This window comes from Mercurialis annua, linkage group LG2 (assembly GCF_937616625.2).
Source record: "Mercurialis annua linkage group LG2, ddMerAnnu1.2, whole genome shotgun sequence".
NCBI classification, from domain to species: Eukaryota; Viridiplantae; Streptophyta; class Magnoliopsida; order Malpighiales; family Euphorbiaceae; genus Mercurialis; species Mercurialis annua.
This window is the reverse complement of record NC_065571.1, coordinates 54464083-54489480: the sequence shown is the minus strand read 5'-3', so window position 1 is coordinate 54489480 and position 25398 is coordinate 54464083. Positions and strand designations below refer to the sequence as shown.

General features: G+C 35.7%; 3 protein-coding genes across 3 annotated transcripts; 1 reads left to right on the top strand and 2 right to left on the bottom strand.

The window, feature by feature from the left end:
* Window positions 1-1004: 1004 nt before the first annotated feature.
* Window positions 1005-18073, bottom strand: LOC126670299 (uncharacterized). The gene is made up of 22 exons (XM_050363996.1): window positions 16963-18073; window positions 16561-16676; window positions 15645-15853; window positions 14513-14632; window positions 13745-13873; window positions 13536-13661; window positions 8187-8248; window positions 8013-8112; window positions 7785-7902; window positions 7404-7613; window positions 6287-6617; window positions 5475-5568; window positions 5009-5117; window positions 4479-4750; window positions 4236-4363; window positions 3850-4084; window positions 3499-3687; window positions 3056-3345; window positions 2783-2966; window positions 2435-2677; window positions 1681-1766; window positions 1005-1549 (listed from the first exon to the last, which is right to left on the bottom strand). The coding sequence occupies exons 1-22, from the start codon at window positions 17796-17798 to the stop codon at window positions 1402-1404; spliced, it is 4335 nt and encodes a 1444-aa protein (XP_050219953.1). The 5' UTR covers window positions 17799-18073; the 3' UTR covers window positions 1005-1401.
* Window positions 8800-10530, top strand: LOC126670300 (uncharacterized). The gene is made up of 2 exons (XM_050363997.2): window positions 8800-10119; window positions 10398-10530. The coding sequence occupies exons 1-2, from the start codon at window positions 9165-9167 to the stop codon at window positions 10433-10435; spliced, it is 993 nt and encodes a 330-aa protein (XP_050219954.1). The 5' UTR covers window positions 8800-9164; the 3' UTR covers window positions 10436-10530.
* Window positions 18074-21016: 2943 nt separating the features above from the next.
* Window positions 21017-23635, bottom strand: LOC126666746 (inositol oxygenase 4-like). The gene is made up of 11 exons (XM_050359608.1): window positions 23487-23635; window positions 23171-23306; window positions 23002-23083; window positions 22708-22912; window positions 22281-22340; window positions 22136-22188; window positions 21912-22034; window positions 21750-21819; window positions 21566-21644; window positions 21392-21473; window positions 21017-21291 (listed from the first exon to the last, which is right to left on the bottom strand). The coding sequence occupies exons 1-11, from the start codon at window positions 23515-23517 to the stop codon at window positions 21265-21267; spliced, it is 948 nt and encodes a 315-aa protein (XP_050215565.1). The 5' UTR covers window positions 23518-23635; the 3' UTR covers window positions 21017-21264.
* Between the last annotated feature and the right edge of the window lie 1763 nt (window positions 23636-25398).

The window sequence follows — 25398 nt, the reverse complement described above, 5'->3', positions numbered from 1 at the left end:
TATCAATTATGATCAAAATTTTAAAATGTGGTCCAAGTTTGAAAGAATATTGGTGTGAAATTTTGGCCCTCACTATAGGACTTACACATTGGTTGAAATAAAAGACACATTTAGTTATTAATTCCAATGGGACAGATAAAACTAAAGGATACAAGTGCAACGTAAAAGTTTGGGAACAATTGGAACAAACATTTCAAATTTGAATATAGCTATAAAATTTTTGGCCAAAAATGGTCTAGATTTATTAATTTTTGACCAATCTCTCAAATTTAGTTTTTTTCATAATTTTTATCTTTAGTTTTTGAATAAAATTTTTTTCTTGGCCAATTTTGGTCTAGATCTAGAAATTATTTTCTACCATAGTATTTTAATTGAGATTATATCTAATCTAATCGAAATTAAGAGTAGTTTTTTCATCTTTGGAGATGAAATTGTTTTTTGTGGTGCAAACGACTTGGATCTCTGAAACAATTATAGGCAGCATCTTACGACGGATTTCATCAAGAACAGGTATGTTTTGCGTCAATATCGATGTTGTTGTTAATCTTCAAGAGAACAGATGTATCACAGAAGATGTGATCAGTCGTGCATTCGAAGTTAGACTTCCTTAGAACGTACAATAAATCTAGATTTTATTATTAGATCTAGTTTTAGTCTACAAATTTGGGTGACCCTTGGTGGTTAGTTTAGCCCTAGTCGATGACTGTATTTTTACAGCTCTCATCATCTTTTCTAAAATAGTTGACTCAGTATGTTGAGAAACCGTTCATGTAATTTTCGTTATTATTAATGAAAATTTTAGCCTTTGTTAAAAAAAAAATATAGCTATAAAATTAAAAAAATTAATCGATAAAAGAATCAAAGGTTTGAATTTAAAAAAAAAAAACATGGCCTTGAAACTTTTGCCTAAACTAAAACAACTAATCACTTATACATAAGGCCCTTACTTTTATATTTTTGCAAACAATAAAATAACAATGTCCAATAAAAGGTAGAAAGTAGTATTTACATCTAAAATGAACCTATCAATTAAACCCTCAACATAACAATAATTCACAATCAGATATACACTCATTTACAACCACTACTATAGCCATTAAATTACAAAATACACACTGAATCAACTGTCAAAAAAACTGCTCATGACACAGTAACTAGACTGTCAAAAGTTATAAACTCTTGTATCCTCAAATGATCAAAAACATTTTTTTCCTACATATAATACAATGACCATCGTCTACGCTTCACTAAATGGACTCTCCCTAATTTTTCTTTTTTTGATTTACTTTTAAGGATGGGTAAACTAAACACACAGAAACAGGCATTCTAGAATCATATACAATAAAATTAATGTAAAAAAAATAATATCAAACTCAGTTTATACCTATTTTATGGACGCCTTCACGATTGCCAGAAAACTTCTGGGTCATTACTGTACAAAGATTGATCTTGAATTTCTTGATTAGCTATGTGGCAATCGATAAGTCTTGCTTGGATTATTTTACACAGCACCAATCCAGATGGAAGCATCCACCATTCGCTTTCATCCCTGCACCATCCCGTAAGAATATGCACAGGTTAAAAACATCCGATGATGGTAATCATACCTGGGCATGAAAACTAGAATAGAATATTATATACACAAACCGAACTGCTCCTGCAGTGACATTAACTACTTACACATTAAAATTCCAGGACTGAAAGTTCAAATGTCTTTTACTCGCGTAGATCATATAATGTACAAATCCACATGTCAAGGCAACCATCTGTCAAAAAATAAGTTGAGCTGAAGATCTCAGAAAATGAAAGGAGAACAACGTTTTAAAAGAAAAACTCAGAATGACTTGTTAATTAAATAGAGCCTACATAATACATGTAAAGCTAGTAACACTTGTTTACAAAATTCATTCACACTCCTCAAGTTTAAAAAGCAAAGGCCGTTATCCGCTGCAGCAGTTTTTACCTTTCATCAGAATATTTGCTTGATCATGTAATTTGCATTAATGTACAAATAAAGACAACTATATTTTTCAAATAAATATTCATTTAGCAATAGTAATTAGCATTAGCCATGCAAAATTGAGTAAGTGCTATGTTACTGGACAATTTCTTTTCCTAAGTAAAATCCCCTAGCTAGTTTATGAAAGAATAAATTGGTTCTTGCATCTCATCTCTGATAGTATAACCTTTCATATAATTGTGTAAAGATTGATACAAGTACATGTCAATTATTACTGACTATCAGGTTAGTAATAAGATTCTCAAAACTAGATCTCGCAGGTTGAAACTATTCCAATTTGGTCTGGGAAAATAAAGGATCCAGAAATTATTCCCGCTATAGAAACATGATTTATATTTGGTCCTTTATTTGTCAGTTTTGATTAATTTAATCAGTAACAATTGAAATGTTTAACAAATGGTTGGTGTCACTTACAGCATTGATCAAGGATGTTATGTTCCACAAAGCATATACTCGGGCCAAAGCAGCTGATCGCCTAGGTCCATGACTAAACAATGCACCGATTCCAGCTGGGAATGGAAATAGTATGCCCAGAGGAAGGATAAATAAAACCAATAGAAAACTGAGCAGTGAAATAGAATACATCTGCAGTAAAGTAAGAAGAACTATGCTAATATCTGCTAGTAGGAGTATGGAAATGAAAAGACCGACAAGATCCTGCAGAAACAACACAGATAGAGTTAGAAAAAGCATTATAAGTAGCCTTTAAAAGAAAAATATACAAGCATAAGCCAATATGAACATCACAAACAATTGAAGTACCTGATGACCAACAGGTTTAGTATTGTAAAGAATGAAAGAGAAAGGACTACATATGGTCCTCCTCAACTTTAATGTCCGTAAATTCTTCACATCCAAAATCCCCCCAGATATCCCTCTAAGTGACATTGTCTGTCCACTTACTTTCAAGTAGTCCGTTTGATTTACTCTATGAACTTTAGGCAAACTGCAAATTACACAGGGAATGCAAATATTGAAAAAAGGAACACATGGAACATAAGAAAACAACAAGAATGGAAGCAAAACAATGATTACCATGGCTGTCCACCAGGTAAGACACGTCCATCTTGACTTTCAGTTGGCTGTGAAATGTTCTCTTTTTTGGTTTGACATATCATAAGCCCAAACTGGCAATATCCAGAGGATATAGGCTGAAACCATGCAAGATCAATGCGTAGACCATATGCACTTAAAGCAGGATTTGCATGCGACTCGAGCCAACTAATAACATGACCAAATGTAGCCTTCAAGTGACCAGCTCGAACTAGTCGTAGTTGAACATTTAGTCCAGCCACTAATCGATACCAAATGGTTGGAGGAACAGACTGCATATGGTCAAAATACAAAGTTACACGCACTTCATTTGAATAGAGAAGTATAAGCAAAGAAAATTAATGTGCATTTCGTATGGATGTGTTGGGAAGAGGAGCTGATGCGAATTACAACCATTTCTCCTAGAGACGCAACAAAAAGCAGACCTGACTCATAAGGCTAGTCAGAATGTTGTCACTGTGAAGGGAGAAAGGAGCCAAATAACTTCCATCTCCTCCAAAAACTAAAGACAACGGAAACCTTTGATGAAGACGAGGAGGAAGATCAACTCTCTTTTCATCTCCACCAAGAAAAAAGTCCACATAAGCAAGCATTAGATCAGGAGTTGCAGACACCTGCAGCATTCATACACATTGATGAGAAAAATATATGGGAACTGAAGCCAGCAAATACTTAATTATGTATTTAACGAGTCCTGTCTGCAGGCTTTACATTACAGAGGTACTTCAAATGGAGAAGAAAAAAAGATAGTTGCAATCACATTAAAATGAACTAACCTTCAGCCCTTCATACAGAGCACGTGAACGGCAAGAGCGTAAGCAAGCATGGTCATATTCTGATCGAACAAAATCACGAAGTTGTTGCAATTTCTTTTTGCGACGCTGCTGTAACCAGGACCATGCAAGTGGATATGCAAGAATAGAAAGAATGCTGAAAATTGATCCTTCCCACCACTGATAAGCAGTTAAACCATTAACCTCATCCACAAATCTATTGAACGCATCCTCATATCTACATTCCAGATGTCAATAAAAGAAAATCATAAAGATATGTCGTTGATATAATAGGTAGCAACAATTATCTCATTTTAATAAATAACTAAACATCGGATGCAGCTACTATATCTAACTATCAAATACACCAAATAAAAAGAGAAACTTACACAATTTCAATAACTTGTTCAGGAGGACAATGAGGTAGCTGCCAAGGTTCGCTAAAAGTATTTGGACCCATAAAATACATTCTGTGCACATGATTCCGGGATTCCTCAGTTCTATTTGTCTCCAATACCTAAAAGGTAACACAGTTGTAAAAATATAATGAAAAATGATGAGCCTTTCATCCAGAGAATTGACAAAAAGAATTTTAAAATAAAGAAGACAATGTTTGTAAAATGAGAGCGTACCTCATTCAGCGACTCCAGGAATGGAAAGGAGTGATCAATCGAAGAGCCACGTCGAGGTGGCCCAAGAGCTGGTAATTCATCTCCGGCAGCATATTTCATCCGTGCAACACTAAGTACCAGGGCTAATAGGACAAGAAGACCCAAGAGGATAAAACTGAATAGCCATGGACCACCAAATGTGTATACCAGCTCTTCAAGGGCTGTGTAGCAGTTTGGCATGTGATATCTATCCGAAATACACTTGTATGGACAAGGCCTTTCAGTGACACCACCTATTGAGAGAACAAATAAATAAACTACAACATAAGCGGGATAGAAAATATATATGGAGAGAGAGAGAGAGAGAGAGAGAGAATGGCTAAAATTTCAGGGCATAATAATTGAACTCAATTCCCTGGCTAAACAGAAACATCATTTCTCTAGAAAGAACAATTTTCCAAATAACTGGTATCCTTGCTTTTATTTATTAGCAGTTAGAACTATTTTGGGTTTTCAGGGGTTGGGATTTGGGGCGTAAATGATGGGAATACCTCGAACATCAATGTGTATGCCACGACTTGGAAGGTCATACAATGGGCAATCATGACAAAGTGCTCTATCAGATCCACTAACATTCTTATAAGTCCCAACAGGGCATTCCTGCAATGCAATTTGCAAATCGTGTAAATAAGCAAATATATAGCAGTTGGAAAGATGAAGCAACTAACCAAAAATCATCCTCGACTATAATATAAGGGAATCAACAAACTGTAAGAAGACCATTTGAGTAGTTTATCAGTCTTGCTGTTACTACATCATGGTACAATTTTAAATTTTTCTTGCTGATGAAGTATTTCCAAGGCAACAATTTTGAATATATGACATCCTTACATTAAGATGCTTTAGGGAAAAAGGGAAACCGAAATGAATTACAGTTATAGAACTCAGAAGGCACAGAGCCGCCGCTAGAGCTACAAAATAGTAAACATCATACAAGTAAGAAATTTAATGAATTACCTTGCAATAGATACCATAAAGCCCTTTGGGACATGCCTTTCCAGTAACAGTCCCATTACCACCACCACGACCTTGACCTTTGCCAAATCCTCCCCTGCGATCAGGAAAACAAACAGGTTGAAAATTCAACTAATTTTGCAAAAAAAAAATATCCATGAACTATTCAATTAAAAAAAGAAAAATGCAATAAAATCAACGTAATGCGCAAAAGCAGGAAGAAGACTGCCTCATCCAAACAAGCCTCAAGTAGCAGGCTATCATTATGTAAGTATCAAAGGCTACATCCCTATCCAGTATCATCAAAACTAAGAAACAGACAAAAAATATAAGGTTGTTCACAATATGCCTAAAATAAAGCATTTGCCTTCGAGCACCCCTATGCTTTGGTTTCATTGAGCTTTGTACATGACTCATGATCTCACAGTTGCAGTGTAAGCTATCTGTTATCCCCTTCAACGCGCCCTTGGTTGGGGAGTCACAGGAGACAAAGAATTTTTTAGTAGGAGTATCATGGGCTAGGACTGATAATAAATGCAACCCTTTCCTTGGCTAGAATGCAAAAAGGCAGAACAAGACAATGTTCTCCGTCATCATTATGTTCTATAGCAGTATTACTTGGAACTGACAGAGATATGCAAGGTCGTCCGTGGTGCGCGTGCACACTATCATATATGTATTTATACACATTGATCTAGAAAAGAGAGGGTATTCAAAAAGTTTTGTAGACAAAATGCAACCACCACAGATTTGTGACATTAGGAATATGAGAAATAGGAATCAGAAATTATGACAATAAATTTCTAAACACAAACCCGGTCTGAATGCTTCCATTAGCAGATGCAATTGGTAGATACTCATCTCCAACCGCAATATCTGACCAGTGAAAGTGAACTCTTCCACCACCTCCACCACCACTTCCATCTGGACTGCCATGCCCTCCAACAGTTGAGATGATAGAAGAATTGCCAAGTGCCAATGTATGAATAAACAAAAGAATGGTTCCACCAGACCCACCCCCGGGACCTATGTTCGAAAGCACCCTGCCATCCTTTTTCTTAATTTCTCCTCCAGAGCTTTCTCCATCAGCTCTAACCGAACCATAAACAGATAAACTTGACAGTGCATGCTCAGCAGAACCCATAACTATTCAACAGAAGATAAAACAATAATCCACAGAAAACAATGAGCCATAGTGATTAAGTTAAAAATAAAATGGTACTGGCAAAAGCTGACTATTGAACTTACCTAAAAAAAAAGAGGGACTATTAGTCGTATTAAGTCTTGCTAATCAAAGTACAAAGTAACTTGTACCGCATGCAACATAATTATTATCTTCTACATTTCTACTAAAAAAAAAGTGGCAAACTCTACGGGGTTGCAGAAATAATCATAAATCAAATTTAGAGTAGAAGTAGAACTGCAACAGCACAGCTAAAACAACATGAAAGAAATATAATGTGATATACCACATAATTGCAGGAAGCCTACAGCGTAAAATAACATGATGATACATTCAAACTGTGCATGAGCAATTATCCAACTACTTCCAAAACTCTACCAGTATACAGAGATTTATGAGAAGCATATCAAGGCCAAGGCTTCATATTTAAGTCGGGAATTATTATAATACCTAGAAGAAATATTTTGACATATTTAATATAGCAATTCAAATTAATGAGAAGTTATGCAAGCACGCAAAATGGAGACAAAGCATCCTCATAAAATTAGTCATGAGCCAAATTGTTGCTTTAATATCACATATCTCTATATGATTCTGCCTTCAAGGCTGTAATTATGTGTCAAAGGTGAGCTTGATGCAAGTGTAGCATTTCTACAAGAGTAGATTTCTAGACCTAATGCTGTGGTTCCCGGTTGATCAAATGTACAGCCAAATAAGGAAAAAGGTTTCTGCTCATAAAAGAGCTTTACCTATTATACCACCACCAGCAGTTGCCCCTGCCAGAGTACCATTTCCACTACCACTACCAAGTTCACAAGGCAATCCGGCATCACCATATGAAACACCGCCATCAATAAAAGAGCCATTGTAATATCCATCCCCCCCTTTGCCACCGTGACCAGCACCACCACCAAAACCATTGTCTGAAATTTTTCCTCTGCCCAGCCCACCTGTACATCCTACACAAAGAACGGACAATTAATCATATAACATTATTAACTCCCAAAATATGCCATTTAATCTACCTCAAATATGAAACAACATATGACTTTCGAGTTGGGACATAAAAATTTGAAGTCATTTCCTTCAAATAGTTTTTTTTAAGATATATAACATATAAGCAGTTGTACCAAGACCAGTTGCACTGATTGCTCCAGAAGATTGGACGAATACAGTTCTAACCCAGTGAAAATGAACAATAGATCCTGTCACCATGCCTTCCAGAATTACATCTTCAACTCGACAGATCTGCAACAGTAGACAATACACTTCTAAAAAACATAAAAGGATCTCTCACGGTATTGTGAAGCATCTAGTAGTCTGACCGAAATAAGCACTTAGTGCTTAACAAGGCACACCTGAAGAGTGAAGGCCAATGAAGAGTTCACGTTACAGTCTTCAGGAGGATGAATTAGCTCCACAGGGCAGTCTTCAAAGTCACAGTAGAGTCGTGGAGCCCTACCATAATCAAAGTTAATATAAAAAATAAATGAAAAACTTGCAGGTTTCATAGTTATCGCATTATAACTCACATGTCATTTTCACTTTCACTGGCATTCTCCAAGGGACCTCGAAGAACAGAACCGGGGCCAACCTTCACATAATGCAGAGAGCATTAATTAAATGATACAAAAATAGTGTGAATGACAATATGACTCAAGTTCTACTTTTAATAATACGAAGATGTGAAGAAACAAAATCAAAAACATCACTCGCTATGTCTAGTTAATAAAATTAGCTTCAAACTTCAACCACAAAACTCTAATCAAGTTTCATAATTTTATAATATGAAGAACATCAAGACTTGCACCAGGCATTCAACAACCTAAACAAACGATCTGTTTGCACATTCAAACATGTGCCATTGAAGATATTTACGATTGCTCTATGTGATCCTCTGAAGATATTTACCATTGCACTATGCGATCTTCAAAAATATCATAATAACTAAAACAAATGCAACTCATGTATATGCATCCAACCATGACTTCATACTTATGATTGACAGTAGCATATGAAAGTAGCATATGAAAGCACTACTAAAGAACATTTTGATAAGAGAGTAGCATGTGAAACTCGTAGGAATTTCTTGCCAAATTTTCTAATAAAATTGTATGACACAAAAATAAGACAACAGGAATGTCAATAGAAGGCAATAATCTTTTAATTATAGCTGTAATATATTATAGCTGTATATATTCTCATAAAATTAGAAGAGATTTAGCTTACCAAATAAAGCTCCCTAGGATCACTCAATGTATATTAGCTAGCCATATATAGCTCCCTGTAATCTCTCCTGTAATTAGCTGTAATAGTTGACATTATTTATCTATATAATGAGAATACCTTCTCCCTTGAGAAGACAATTCAAACCAATCTGATATGGTATCAGAGCTATCTCAGTCATAGTCTTCTTTTTCTATCATAGCTTTCAGCCATAGGCTTGTTTTTTTTTTTTTCTTTTTCCCAATAGCTTCCAGTCATAGTTTTCTTAGTCAGCTTTTGTGACTATGGAGAAATTAGATAATGTTTGTGTCAAATTCAGTGGGAAAAATTATTCTTCATGGGAGTTTCAGTTAGAGACGTATATCAAGGGTAAGGAGCTATGGGGGCATATAGATGGCAGCACCACTGAAAGTTCTGCAGCTAACAAGGCAACTTGGGCTGCCAAAGATAACCAGATCATGTCATGGATTCTTGGTTCCGTGGAACCACATTTCATTCTTTCTTTACGTCCACATAGGTCTGCAAAGACTATGTGGGACTATCTCAAGCAAGTGTATGATCAAGACAACAATGCTAGACGCTTCCAGCTCGAGTTAAACATCGCAAATTATAACCAAGGAGATCTATCTGTTCAAGACTATTATTCTGGTTTCCTCACCTTGTGGAATGATTATTCGGATCTTGTTACAGCCAAGGTCTCCGGAGAAGGGTTGATGGCTGTACAACAAGTCCATAAAACCAGCCAAAGAGACCAATTTTTGATGAAGTTGCGGCCTGAATTTGAAGCTGTCCGTGCCTCTTTGGTGAATAGGGATCCCGTTCCAACTTTGGAGACATGTTTTGGAGAACTTTTGCGTGAGGAACAACGTATCAATACTCAGAATATCATGGAGCAAGCTCGTGTTGCGTCTAATTCTGTCTCAGTTGCTTATGCAGTGTATGGTAAGGGGAAGGGTCGTGACATGAGTACCATACAGTGTTACAGCTGTAAGAAATATGGTCATATTGCCCCTAACTGTCTTCAGAAATTTTGCAACTATTGCAAGCAGTCCGGGCACATCATTAAGGAGTGTCCTACTCGTCCACCCCGCACTAATAAGGCCTATTGTGTTGCTGCCCCTGCTGACATTACTGCTGCCCCTACTGCTATTGCTGCAACTCCTACTTCGGCACCTTCTTTAACTCGAGAGTCTGTGCAAGAAATGATTGTGAGTGCATTTTCAGCGCTTGGCCTTCAAGGTACCCATTCTTTATCTACTTGGATCTTAGATTCAGGTGCCTCTAATCATATGACTAATTCTTTTAATGGGTTAAGTAATATCAGAAAGTATTATGGCTCCTCACATATTCAAACAGCTAATGGTAGTGATTTACCCATTGCGGCAATTGGTGATGTATCTTCCTCCTTTAACAATGTTTTTGTATCACCTGATCTCTCCGTCAATTTAGCATCTGTTGGGCAGCTTGTAGAACAGAATTGTGATGTTCATTTTTCTCATAATGGCTGTATTGTGCAGGATCAGATTTCAGGGCAGGTGATAGCGAAGGGGCCTAAGCACGGCCGTCTCTTTTCTTTGCAACTCCCTATTCCTTGCAGCTTAACTTCTTCCTCTATTCTATCCTTACTTTGCAATGAGTCTAAAGTGTCAAATGAAGTTTGGCATAAGCGTTTGGGTCATCCTAATTCTAGGGTTCTATCTTACTTGTTAAAATCTGGTTTATTGAATAATAAAAAGCATCTTTCTTCAATTGAGTTTCCTGAATGTGCTACTTGTAGACTTGGTAAAAGTAAGACTTTACCTTTTCCTTCTGAAGGACATAGGGCAACACATAGCTTTGAGATAATTCATAGTGATGTATGGGGTATTAGTCCTACCATTTCTCATGCCCAATACAAATACTTTGTAACTTTTATTGACGATTATAGCAAATTTACATGGGTTTATTTCTTGCGTCATAAATCAGAAGTGTTTTCTATGTTCAAATTGTTTTTAGCTCTTGTTGACACTCAATTTTCAGCTCTCGTTAAAATTCTTCGATCCGACTCGGGTGGAGAATATATGTCTCACGAGTTTCAATCTTTTTTACAATCTAAAGGGATTATCTCTCAGCGTTCTTGTCCATATACTCCGCAACAAAACGGCGTAGCTGAAAGGAAGAATCGTCATCTCTTAGATGTTGTTAGGACTTTGCTAATTGAGTCGGCTGTTCCTTCTAAGTTTTGGGTCGAAGCACTCACTACAGCGACTTTTCTTATAAACAGACTTCCTTCACAAATTTTGGATTTTCAATCCCCATATTTCAGACTTTATCATCACCATCCTGACTATAAAAATCTTCATACATTTGGATGTGTTTGTTTTATGCATCTTCCGCCACCGGACAGAAATAAGCTTTCTGCTCAGTCTATTCGATGTGCCTTCTTAGGGTATAGCAGCACTCAAAAAGGTTATTTATGCTATGACCCAAACTCAAATCGAGTTCGTGTTTCAAGGAACGTAATTTTTTTTGAAAATCAATGGTTCTTCCCTATGTCTATGTCACCTCAGCCTTCACTTGCTTTCTTACCTTATTTTGATGATATTTCTAATAGTGATCAGGTTGCAAGGTTCAAGCCAGGAATAGTATATCAACGAAGACCTCCTAAACCTGCAATCACTCAAGTGCTGCCCCCTTCCGCTTCTGCCCAGTCATCTGCTCCCTTACGTCGCTCTTCTAGAGCTACTGGTCCTCCTGACCGTTATGGTTTTTCGACACCTATGGCAGGTAATTCTACTGCTGCTCTTTCAGCTACTATAGCTTCTGTTTCTATTCCAACTGGTTATGCACAGGCAGTAAAGGAGCACTGTTGGCAGCAAGCAATGCAAGAAGAATTATCTGCTCTAGAAGCTAATAAGACTTGGGAAATGGTGGATTGTCCTACCGGCGTGACTCCACTTGGGTGTAAGTGGGTTTACTCTATTAAGGTCAAGGCCGATGGTAGCTTGGACAGGTACAAGGCTCGTTTAGTAGCTCTTGGTAACAACCAAGAATATGGAGTTAATTATGAGGAGACTTTTGCTCCGGTAGCCAAAATGACTACTATCCGCACAATTTTGGCTATTGCTGCCTCTCAGAGTTGGAATTTACACCAGATGGATGTGAAGAATGCATTTCTTCACGGAGATCTCAAAGAAGAAGTTTACATGCGCCCACCTGCTGGTTTATTTTCTACTCCTACTACTGCTGTTTGTAAACTGCGCCGCTCCTTATATGGTCTCAAGCAAGCTCCTCGTGCATGGTATGAGAAATTTGCATGTACTTTGCTCAAGTTTGCCTTTGTCAAAAGCAAGTATGATGCTTCTCTGTTTCTTCGCAAAACTGAGTTTGGTATTGTCATTCTCTTAATATATGTTGATGACATAATTATTACGGGTACTGATTCAGATTTAATCTCTCAATTAAAGCAACATTTACAAGATTCTTTTCACATGAAGGATCTAGGCTCTCTCACGTATTTTCTTGGCCTTGAAGTTGTGGCTGGTTCACATGGTATTTTTCTCTCACAACACAAGTACGCTCAAGACTTGGTGGCTGCTGCTGGTCTTCAAGACTCTACTCCCCTTGATACTCCCATGGAACTTAATCTCAAGCTGCGCAAAGAAGAGGGCGACTTGTTATCGGACCCTGCACGCTATCGTACTCTTGTTGGCAGCTTAGTGTACCTTACAATCACTAGACCTGATATATCTTATGCTGTCCAGCAGGTTAGTCAGTTCATGGCTTCTCCTAGACACTTACATATGGCTGCTGTACAACGTATCATTCGCTATGTGAAAGGTACAATTTTGCGAAGACTTTTCTATCCTTCGGGCAATTCCCTTGATCTTGAAGCATACAGTGATGCAGATTATGCCGGATGCAGTGATACTAGACGCTCTACTACGGGCTGGTGTATGTTTCTTGGTCAGGCCCTTATTTCCTGGAAAAGTAAGAAACAAGACCGTGTTTCAAAGTCTTCTACCGAGTCTGAATATAGGGCCATGTCTCAAGCTTGTGCCGAGATACATTGGCTTCGTGGGATATTGGCTGAACTTGGTTTTTCTTCATCTGGTCCTACTCCTCTTCATGCGGATAATACTAGTGCAATTCACATTTCTGCCAATCCCATCTTCCATGAACGCACTAAACATATTGAAGTTGATTGCCACTTCATTCGTGAGGCATTTGAGACTCGAACGATTTCTCTTCCCCATGTGCCTAGCAATCTTCAAGTGGCAGATATTTTCACCAAGGCTATGACACGCCAACGGCATAATTTTCTTACCAACAAATTGATGCTTGTGGATAACCCGCATCAATTTGAGGGGGGATGTCAATAGAAGGCAATAATCTTTTAATTATAGCTGTAATATATTATAGCTGTATATATTCTCATAAAATTAGAAGAGATTTAGCTTACCAAATAAAGCTCCCTAGGATCACTCAATGTATATTAGCTAGCCATATATAGCTCCCTGTAATCTCTCCTGTAATTAGCTGTAATAGTTGACATTATTTATCTATATAATGAGAATACCTTCTCCCTTGAGAAGACAATTCAAACCAATCTGATAAGGAAGACATGACACCAAAAAAAAAAAGAATGACATGACACAAGAGGATCCCCAGCTTACATTGATACTAAAAAATAATGATAAAATTAGGCGTTCAGCTTCAATCATATCTCCTGGCCCAGACAAATTCAGAAAGCCTTGCCCGTGAACTCCTAAATTTGCATTTGAATGTATCACGGATGATTCCTGAAAAAATTTAGAACAGTATATTAGATAGGGAACGTGACAAAGCCAAGGTTTTGTTATTAATAACAAAGACGATGAAGTACCTTGAGCACAACTAAATTGCTGGCCTCAAGTAAAGAAGTCGCGACAATTGCATCACCGCCTCCATCTATAAGCATTTTAGAATTCCACATCAAGTGTATTTTGACAGACATACGAAGAGCCCCATATATCTATTTCACCAAAAGTAGAAGTATTGAAGACTATAATTATCAGAAAAACTAAATGAGAAAAATTTACCATGATCATCTTATCGTCTAAGAACAGATTTAAAGCAACTGTGCAGAATAATGTGAAATAGGACATGTAATTTGATACAGTAAATGGGAAAAGGAATCGGGACTGCAAATTGTGAACTTCACTAAGCACTAAACCAAAGGAACACAACAGAAAAGTTAGATATACACAAACATGATTGTACAATTTGTAGCTGTAAAATGTATGGAAGTGTACTGTGAATTAAGTACAAAAGATATTATTATTCTTAGGTTATTAAAGCAACATAATCAGAAACTGTCAAGAAATAATGGAAAATGATAAATACCAAATTTGATGGTCAAAAACAGATACATTCATCTAGTTTGACCTAAATCTAAAATCACATACACTTTTCAAATCATTCCACATGCATATCCCTTTCAAGAGAAAAAATAATCAGATAGGATGAAATTGCAAGGTGGCTTCAATTACACTAAAAAAAATTATTACTTAATTCTAAGGAAAAAATCAAAAAATAATAAAGCGTCTTTATTAAGTATACATTTAATAGGGGGATTGGAGCGACAGAATGATAAAAAGTCGATGTTACTTGCCTTAATAACTGAGTCGCTCATTAGAAGCTCTTCTGCCATCAACTCAAATTCTGAAGAGGCATAATGTGCAAGGCCAAAACTTAAAACTGCACCGGAAGACAAGCTAATTTGTCCTTGTACCTAAAAATTGCATCACCATAGTGAAAGGAGCATAAGTAAAACTTTAATTACAAGAAAAGGTGATGTTAAGAATTATCAAAATGCTTGACCACCATAAAACTAGATTATAAGATAGTACAACCCAGAAGTAACGGAAAGCAATAGGTGTCCAGGACATTTTGAGACCTCCAAATACAAACGCAGCTATAAACTGAAATTTTCCATCTTAGCAAAACAAGGCGGAGCTAGGTTAAATAAACATGCTAAAGCATCAAAATGTCACTATAAGCACCAAGAATATGATGTACATTTCCCAAATGCTCACCATATATTTTTACGTTTTGTTTTGTTTTTTATAATATTACTCTTTTGTGAGTTCGTATGCGAGCTTGCAAAGCTAACCGCCCATTGCAATCTCAAGTAGAAGGTCTGTGTCTGTCCCTAGGAGTTCAATTGATTTTCGTAGTAACTCCTGAATAAACCCAAATGGCACCTGACATAATACATTTTAAAAGAAAAATCAACACCACTACTTATGTAATACTTTCTTTTGTGATTTGTAGACACCTATTTCTCAGACCTGACAGCCTAAATAATTTGTTTGAAGTTAAGTGTTCTCTCTTTTACATTTTGGCATGCAGTAACCTAGGTAAATGAGCAATATCTGGAGTTCCATCCCAGATTATTATTTTTTTCAAACTTTAACATATGCATATTTTTACTTGGAAAATATCACTTATGCTTCACCTGCATTATTCATCAGATCAGAAAACAATTTAGCCACATGCTATGCTAAAATTGCATTTATGTACAAAAGTATTAGCATGTGAAAGACTGGAACTATAAGTAACTAGATAAACAATATAGACAATATATACTGGCTAGTCAACAATGTGAATCAAAGCAATCAAATGATAAGTACAGAGAAAATAATTATGATGCAAAATGGCAAAACAGAGTGACCAATCATCAAAATCACAATGGGGAAAAAGATGATTCATTGTAAGAACAAAAGATGTTAGTTATCAGTCACCTGGACCCTACTCCAAAACAATGGTACAGAAGCCTTGGCATGATCCTGAATATACACATTTGTCCAGAGTGGCAATTTGGGAAATTCCAACAGAAGTGTGTCAGTGTTGGTTGACATGTTGTTATTGCTAACAATGAGGCTCCGAGGAACAGCATCATAACATGTCCCGGCAGCACCTGAATTCCCAAGACAGCCAAAACTCCTCCCCCCTGAAAACAAGAATGGAATGGCATTATACTACTAAACAACAACAACAAAAGTCCACCAGATTGCCAATATGCCTTAGAGAGTGATAGTAAGTGAGGGAACAATTTCCGTTTCACATGGTTCTCTGGACTATTTTCAATACGAGATGATGGTAACACAACATATAATAAGACTTGTGATTCATGCAATCAAATCTTCAAAAGAATAGAAAGTAAGGAAGAGGGGTTTAATCAGATCCTAAAAAAGTGGACAGCATAAGAAAGTAAATGAACTCTTTTGACTAAAAGCCATTTTGACACTTCATCCATGATAAAGACCATGCACACTGTGCACAGATAAAACAACTAAGAAAAGTAAAGATATTCTAAGCTGTCATATTAACAAAAATAAACATCCGGTGCACATATAGGGCCACTCTTTTGAACAAATTAAGAACAGTTTACCTAGAAACACTCTGTCGTCCTCTTTCCAATTTTTACATCAATGATATTATCTAGTAGACATGAGAAGCGCATTACACTGGAAAGATCCAAGCCAATGGGTATAATACACGAAGAAAATTCTTATAGAAGACGGTCAAATAATTTGTTTTCACTCTTCATTTAGTATTAGTAACAGTAATACCAGAAGTTTCATTGTATGGATTTTGCGTTCTCTTAACTAAAACAAGGTTGAAGATGACAAAAAAATAAAAAAGTCAAACTCATACCGTGAGCAAAGAATTCTGTATCATCATGTCTGCTGAAAACATTAATAGCAACTCTCCCACCACCGCCGCCAGCAAATCCATCACCCCCTGAAGCACTTAGCTTACCATTTCCAGTCCTGCTCTTCAAAGAAGAACATTGATAGTTAAGAAGAATTCTAGGCCACTTACGGATAACAATTTACAACGTGTTCATTAACGACATGATTGTTAACTACTCCCGAGCAACTACTTGAAACAATGTATATAATGGTCCAACTTCATCTGATCTTGAAAAGATAAAAGTACCACTTAACTCGAAATACTTAACAGGAATCCAAATCCTAAAACACAACATCAGTAACTAAGCATATTGGCATTGTAATAAACAAGTAAAACGCCAGGAAACAAAGGAACTTAACTTACATTCTATGAGCCTTGATACGAATGCTGCCACCAGAACCACCACCGCCTTTCAACCCACCAGCGCCGCCATCAGCCAACAGATTCCCTCCAACCTCAATCGAGCTGGTAACAACAAAACTAATCCTTCCACCACCACCGCCGCCATAATTCTCATCCTTACTAGTAGTCCCTCCTTTACTTCCATAACTCCATGGCCAATGCAAATCCTTCCAGGAATAAGCATCTCCTCCCCAAACATCATCAGGTAATTTCGTATTATCCGTCACACAGCTCGCACCTCGTCCTCCATAACCCCCTCCCGCCCCCTGCAATCCAGTAGGGGTCCCACTAGTCTGACCAGGAGGCTCACCAGCCAAACCAGTCACATTAATCAACGAATTTTCACTCAAAGTAACATTATAAGCCGTAACAGATACAGTACCAGCTATAATAACAGAATTATTACCTAAACTAAAATCCTTACTCATATTAATCAAAATAGAACAGCCTCTAACAGCACATCTCAAAACGACATCGTTAAGAACATCTAAAGTACCGTTTCCTTCTATATACACATCATGAGTAAAATTCAAGCTGGAATCAAGCTTACAAACGGTGTCAAGAGAGCCAACTCCGTTAAGATCCTCATGACATGAAAGTGAAGGCGGATGAGGCGGAGGAGACGGCGGCGGCGGAGAAGGCGGAGTGTAATCGCCGTGAAATGAAAGCACATCGGCGCCGATGATTGAAAAATCATCATCATAAGAATCAGTAGTTGATAAACAAGAATTTACAATGAATAACAAAATTATTGAACAAACAAACAATAAATTACTTAAGAATGAAGTATAGGCCATTTCAGCAAGGAAATGATAGTCATTAAACCCTAAAATAAAGCAGGTAACTGTAATTTCAGTGGTTTTTCAGTGTATTTGTGTATTGAATGTTTGGTTTTTGAAATTGAAATTGAAATTGAAGAGAGTAAAATTAAGAGAGAGAGGAAATGGCAGTTAAGAAGCGGTTTTAAGGAATAATTGTTGGGATGCCAAACTGACAAAATTGAGGGAGTGACAGAGAAAGGTAAGGAAGGAGCTGTGGGAGTGTAGTAGGCAAGGAAGGTGAAACGGACAGGTTACAGGTAAAACATGCTACGTGTAAAGTTTTTACGTTTTTTTCTTTTTCTTTTTGGCTAAATCCATGGTTAGGTCCTTATATTATTATTGTTTATTTAATAACGTTCAATATCTCATTTTGCTAATAAATAGTCCTTTACTATTCATTTTATTAACTTGCATTTCCATGCAATTTCCGAGTGTGAGGACATGAAGTTGATAGAATTAAGGCCAAACACATAATTGAGTCCCTACACTATAACTTTTTTTCAAAATGAGTCCCTATAGTAAAAAAGTGTATAATTCTTCCCTACACTTTCAGAAACCTTTACTTTAAGTCCCTATGTCAAGACAAGTTAACGGAATACAAACACCGTCTATTAAGAACACAAATAATTATACACGTGGATTAACTATAATTTTTCTCCTTTAACCACGTCAATCCACAACTTCCAATATTCAAAACGACATCGTCCTCTTCACTTCGTCTTCCTTGAAAATTCCAGTTCTGCCTTTACTTCATGACCAGCAACAACCGCCACAACAGTGCCTTCCTCATTTACTCTCACAATCCCTAACTTCACAATTGAATACAACTAAACTCTCATTCACTAATTTAACCAACTTCCTCATAACTCGCTCTAAACTAAAATGGAGCTCACCTCATTGGAGACTTCACCTTACCTCAATTTTTCTCTACCAGCCGCCGGTTACAACACCAGACCTGCTGCGGGTCTAATACTAAGAGGCAAAAAGCAGCACCTAGACCTGAAGAGCTCAATTTAATAAAAAAAATTCTTATTATTCAATAAATCAAACCAATAGTTTTTGATTCGGTTCCATTCGATTTTTCATGGATCCGCTGCCCACCCCTATCAACACATAAGAACATAACAAAACAAATTATGCTGCATCGACGTTTCCGTTACTCTTTCACTTCGGCTCTGTTTTACATGTTTTGCGAACTTCTTAACTTTCATAACCCACTAAGCATAACCCAATAAGCAAATTAAAAATCAGACCAACCGGCTCAACTTCTTCACCGCTGCTTCTCATAAATTCAGACCCCCTTCTCCTTTGTTCTTTCAGGTACTATTTCTTAATTTTTAACTGTTTGACAGAGAGGGAAAAGGCGTTAAGGATCTGATGGGGTGGAGGAGGCGACGTGAAGGAGCTGAGGGCGTGGGCGATGATAAGGAGTGAAGGATGGTTGGCTGATGGTGAGAAGAAGGAACTGGGTGGTGAAACCATAGTGGAGGCGTTGAATTCTTGTGGGGTTTGAAAATTAAAATGATAAAAAGTGAGGGTAGGAATAAAAATGGAAGTTGATGCAGAAACTGAGAATAGGGTGCCGCCGACGAATGTGTACTTGTGGCAATTGTAGATAAAATGGCGTTAGGGAAACAGATGTTAAAAAAAGTAAGAAATGACCCTTCAAATTGTTTTTAAATTTTTACTAATCCTAGCTGAGGTGTCAGCTATTTAATAATTTTGTCAATCAATTAAATAGGACCAGTTTCGGAGACAATTGCGTGCATCTCACGCTCTAACAGAACATAACAGAGGGACTTAATATAGAGGTTCCTGATAGTGTAGGAAAGAATTTTACACTTTTTTAATGCAGGGACCCATTCTGAAAAAAAGTTATAGTGCAGGGACTTAAATATGTGTTTGGCCTAGAATTAATAGTGCAAGAACTACTTACTAATAAAATGAGATATAACAGTATTTTAAAATTAAAGAGTGATACTATAGGGACCTAATAATGAATTCTGCCTTCCGTTTTCTTCATAATTGGGCTTGTCGTATGGCCCATTTAATACGGTCCATTTTATAGCCCAAGTTCCTTTGATGATTGACATTGTTTGTGTATTTTAAAAAGGATAACTTATCCGCCACTAAATTTAATTTATAAAAATTATTGAATGATATTTTTAAATTTTTTATTTGTATATAAAATTATTTTTTTTATTAGATAATTAAATAAGAACCTATATTTTTTAATATGATATCATTTATTTAGTTAAATCTATCTAATATTTCTTTTTTGTTCATTCTCTTTGTTATATTTAGATTAAAGAAATTTAATATGTAAAGTTTTGCTACTTGTCCCTTCATGGGCGTCACATTAATTGAAAAAGTTGGGGCAGTAAGACAAAATTGAAAGGTGTAATTGTTAATTATGCATGGAAAATGAATTCGATGATTGACAAGATATAAAAAATATTGTCAGTCTTTGGACTATTTGGAATTTAATCTATTTTGATTCAAACATCAATCAATCAACATTTTTATTGATTTATTTATTTTCCAAGGTTTCACATCATGAAAGATACATGATCATCAACATTTTCTTTTCTTGGTCAAAACAAATCCTCTACGGCTCTACTCGATACAGTATCTAACTAATTGGGCTTTTTTATCCTTTAGTAGAATGGGCTTTGTTAAGATAATCGTGTTCAGAATTGAGTAGAATGGACTTTCTATCCTTGAAAAATGTGTAAAATAGTTTAAAATCAGTTAATTTCTTTTTATAAAATATACTTTTTCAAAAGAATATTCATTTTGTACATTCGGTATCAAAGATATATCATAGATGGATATGATATGTATCTACGAGTATTATTTTTTATAGAGAAATGGAAGTGTGAAAAGTGAATATATTTTTATTTTTTAGATAAAAATAAAACTGTTAGACTTGAAGTATATTTTAAAAATTTAGTAGTTCTGATAGTTTTGTAGTTGTTCACTCTTCCTTGTATCACATGTTTAAGTTTAGCATGCATGTGTGTAAAAATAATAATTTTAATTTATTTCAAATATAAAGACCATAATCAATAAATGAGTGAAGTGATATGGATACTGGTGGCTGTACAATCTGTATCAATACTTTTTATTTTGGAATATGATATAATGATTATTGAATGCAACACTTTTGTGTAAATGAATTGTGTAAAATAAAATAAAGTAAGAGAATATATATAAATAGGAAGATGTTAATTTACATATTGAATAATAGATTTCTGAGCTCAAACAAGAGCTAGGAGAGAATTACATTAATTATATAGATAGCTCTTCCTCATAATGTTACATCAGCCTGTGTTATACAATAGATAATTATATATTACTTTACATTTCAGTCATAAAAACTGTAATTGCATATTAGTTAATAAACACCACTTCCAACCCTCCATATTTCCTCATGCATAGTTTACCATTTCAGCTTTGCAGGGAAATACTGCAAAAAATTAAAATAAAAAAATCCCACAGTTTAGCAAAATTGAAGTGATTAAAATACTAATTAACCAATAATTAATTAGTATGTAATTGAAGATTACCTTCTTGATGAGGGATTGGTAATATGGTTTAACCTCTTCAACATCAACATGAACCTTGCTCTTGCTATAGAGGTCATACTTGCTGCAAATTATTAATTGATCAAATTAATTATTTAGGTATAAGAAAATGGTGAAAAATTAAATTAAATGAAGTTAAAAAAAATGAAAGCTTACTTAAAAACATGGAGCCACTTCAGATTATCCTTGTCCTCCTCATTCATGAGGTTCATGTATGCTCCTCCCGTGTGCATAGCTAGACCAGATGAAATAGTAATATTAATTACATTGATTAGCTTTTAGAGACGGATATCCGGAAAAAGAGCGATTTATAAAATGAGACGGAGGGCGTAATACTTACGGTAGAACGAATGGTAACGGATAATGAACAAAGCAGCTGGAGGTAAGGTGGTGCCATTTTCCTTGGCCACCTGCAAATAATTTAAGAGATTAGCATTAATTAATTACTAGAATTATTATAAGATTTGTAATTGAGATTTAGTAAATAAAAAGAATTATATACCAAATACATATAGTCATCATGTCCCCATGAGATGTTGACATTGTTCAGCCCACATCCATCTTCATAAATTCCATTTTTGGTACTGTAGAGAGGAATTTTGGTATCCGGGTTTTCCTTGAAGTACTGCAAAAGTTGGAAAAAAAAAGTCATTTATTTTAGTGCCATTGGTTTGGTTATTAACAAATTAATTGAATAAATAAAAAAGTACTTAAAGTTAAAAATACCTTGTGATGAACACAAGCTTCATCAAAAGCACAGCCGAGAGGAAATGTATCTCCTGCAGTATATAATAAATTTACAGTTTAGGGTTTTGTTCTGTTTTGGAAAAAACTTGAGTAATTTACAGTAAAAAAATGTAAGAATACTGACCCACAACAGCCCACTGGGGGAGTGATCCAAACTGTGGAAGAAGAAGTACCTTCCCAAGATCTGAAATTGCAGAAAACAATAATTAAGTTTCCCACATTTCAACATTTTCAATTTTATTATGTGCTTCAGAAAATTTTCTGTTTTAATAGTCAAAATTGTAATTCTGAATATAAAATATATTTTCTTGTTCCAAGTTTCTCTATTTATGTTATAAATATATACATTTTTATATTCTGATATTGTAATTCAACTTGAGAGTCTTAACTTTTATTTTGTCAAAAGTTATCAACTAGCATAGGGGGGGACCCACAAAATTGGTGGGATTATGAAATATTCTATAGTTTGAATTTAATTGCTTGGAAGTTTCAGAGAGTTTTATTTCCAAGTGGGGATAATTAATTTATTTTTATAATGTAACATTACGTACCGTGAATAAGAGCAGTGAGGTGCAACCAATCCTCATCAGGATAATCTTTCCTGATAGCTTCAGCAGATTGAAGCAAATGTTGAATCTGAGGCTCGTCCAAATCAGGATCGCTGTCGTCGACAACTTCATTCAGCAGCTCGCAGCATTCCCAAATGCTCATTTCACCTTTCTCCAATTTTGAATATTCTTTTCTCATCTTCATAACCTGCATTTTCCATTTTTCCCATCATAATTAATTAAACACGTCTCATTTTACCAAAACGACTTTGTTTAAATTTGTCAGAATTTGCTTACAAAGTCATAGGTCTGGTTAATGTGTTGGTTCTTGTAGAATTCCTCCACAGACTTTTGCCTTTCAGTTTCAGCATTGTAATCCCTGTAAAAAATTTGTGCATCAGAATCAGAATTATTCATCAATGAAAAAAAAATGAAAACCGAATCAATTTGTGAAATTTTAAAAAACCTGAAGGATTTTCCGAAAGCATTGATATCCGGAGCATCAAATCCCTCGTCAGAAATAGATTTCGGCACGGGAAATCCACCGTCTAAAACCAGCTCCATAACATCATCCTTGTGTTTCTGATCCTCAACTCGTGTTCCTGATCATAAAAAAAAAGGTCATCGAAATAATTAACGGAAAAAAAATATAATGGTACCAATGAGGTATAACTCAAATGTTATAAGCGTTAAACAACAATTCGTTAGGTTGCGCATTCAATTTCTCCCGTAAATGTTCTACTTCTCAATAATTCAAAAAAAAAATGATCGTCATTACATACCGAGTGCAGGCTGGCTAATGAGGATAGTCATATTGAAAGTACCGGAAGGAAGGGAAAAAATAATCGGTGACCGGAGAAACGTAGAACAAGCAGAAAAAAAGGAGAAATTAGATTGAGAAGAATTGGTGTGGTTATTGAAGAATGTTGTAAAATGGGGTACTATTTATATTACTAAAAGACAAGTCCTTCCTTGAGAATTGGAAGATTTTGTGTCCTTAGCAGAAAATCTATCAATTTCACTTTTAGCTCCCCGAAAGAAGCGTTCTGATAAAACAATCATTAATTTCTAACAAAATTTCATTATCCAATCCAAATAAAGATAATTTTAAAACTACCACTTGTACAATTAGATAATCAGAGATTGATAGGCTATCAAAAAATGTGTTTATCCAATTTAGATTAGCTATTTATCACATATTTTTTTAGTTAGTTTTTAAATTCTGACGTAAATAAACAGAATTTTACTATTAATAATTTTGTTTTAATTTTTTTGCAGAGAAGCTCTTGCTAAATTTGGATATTTGCATGGAAGGATACATTTGATTCTAATCTAATAAGGGCAAAACGGGATTAATTTTTTTAAAAATAACTGCAGGTGATAGCCTGAGTCATGCAAGCGTGGACATCCTATCTATAATTTGCTGCCGCTGACGCAGCATCTAGTCATGGACAGCCAGCATTTAGACTATGTATGATTGAATGCTTCCCAAAATCAACGGATGAGATGTCATAACTGAGAATTTACTCCATAAGCTCAGCACTAGGGTTGTAAATTTTACTTTAATTGTATCACAAGTGGCATTATTATTAATGAAATTAGTAATCAATACTAATAGATGATGTGATCTTAATTAAGATATTATCAATTAATGTGACATATAAAAAATTATTAAGTATGTTTAAAATTAATTGATCAACTGATTTCTAATTTTGAGTATCGAAATTATAAATTAATTTTTGTTTTTAAAAAATAATTAACTAGATAAATATTTATAACACCTATAATTGAATTAATTTTAAATATTTAATAAATTAAATTAAATAAAACTTTCATAATAATAAATAATTTTAAATACATTTATAAATAGTTAATACTATGTTTTGTTAAAATAATAAATTTTTATTATATAAATTGATGGATACCGAATCCTACTGTAAGTATAATGGAGCCGAGTTACAGGAGATCCACTCTCAGGTGACACCGGACTCCCCCTGAAGACCGAAAGATATGAAGGAGATACCGAATCTCTAAGATTCGGTAACACGCTAATAAAGACCGAATCCCATATGATCCGCCAAGAGCGCGTCAGGTCCGGGATTCGGGTAAACGACTAAGTATGGAAATATTGTCCTATTTGGACACAAACACTACATATGGAAGGATAAGCTCTACTTTAGGAAGATAAGACTATTTAGGAAGACGTTCCTAAATAGGACTCTTATCAGATTAAGGTAGATCCCGACAAATCAGGAGAATATCTACGATACGGCCGAATCCCTACAAAGTAGGATTCACCTGCCTAATACAACTCTACTAGGTATATTCGACTACTATAAAAGGAGCACGAGGTATGCCTAGAATCACAATTACATTCATATACTCAAAACGCTGCTCAAAGCTCTAAACTGACTTTAGCATCGGAGAGTTAATCGGACAACCACCGTCCGGTTAGCTTCTACCCTGTTTTGCAGGTTCACTCACCGGTTCAGATCATCCCTCTCCTTAGTGAGAGCACCTGAAGAAGACTGTAGAGACTCGACTTCCTCGGACAAAGTTCGAATCCGAGCCTCTAAAGCGGAAATCTCCCGAGTCTTGGTAGATACGGAGGACCTCAGCTGTTGGATCAGACCAGTCGCCTCGCCAGCCTCCTCCTCCATCTTTTGTTTCTCGGAGAGCCAGGATTCGGAATCT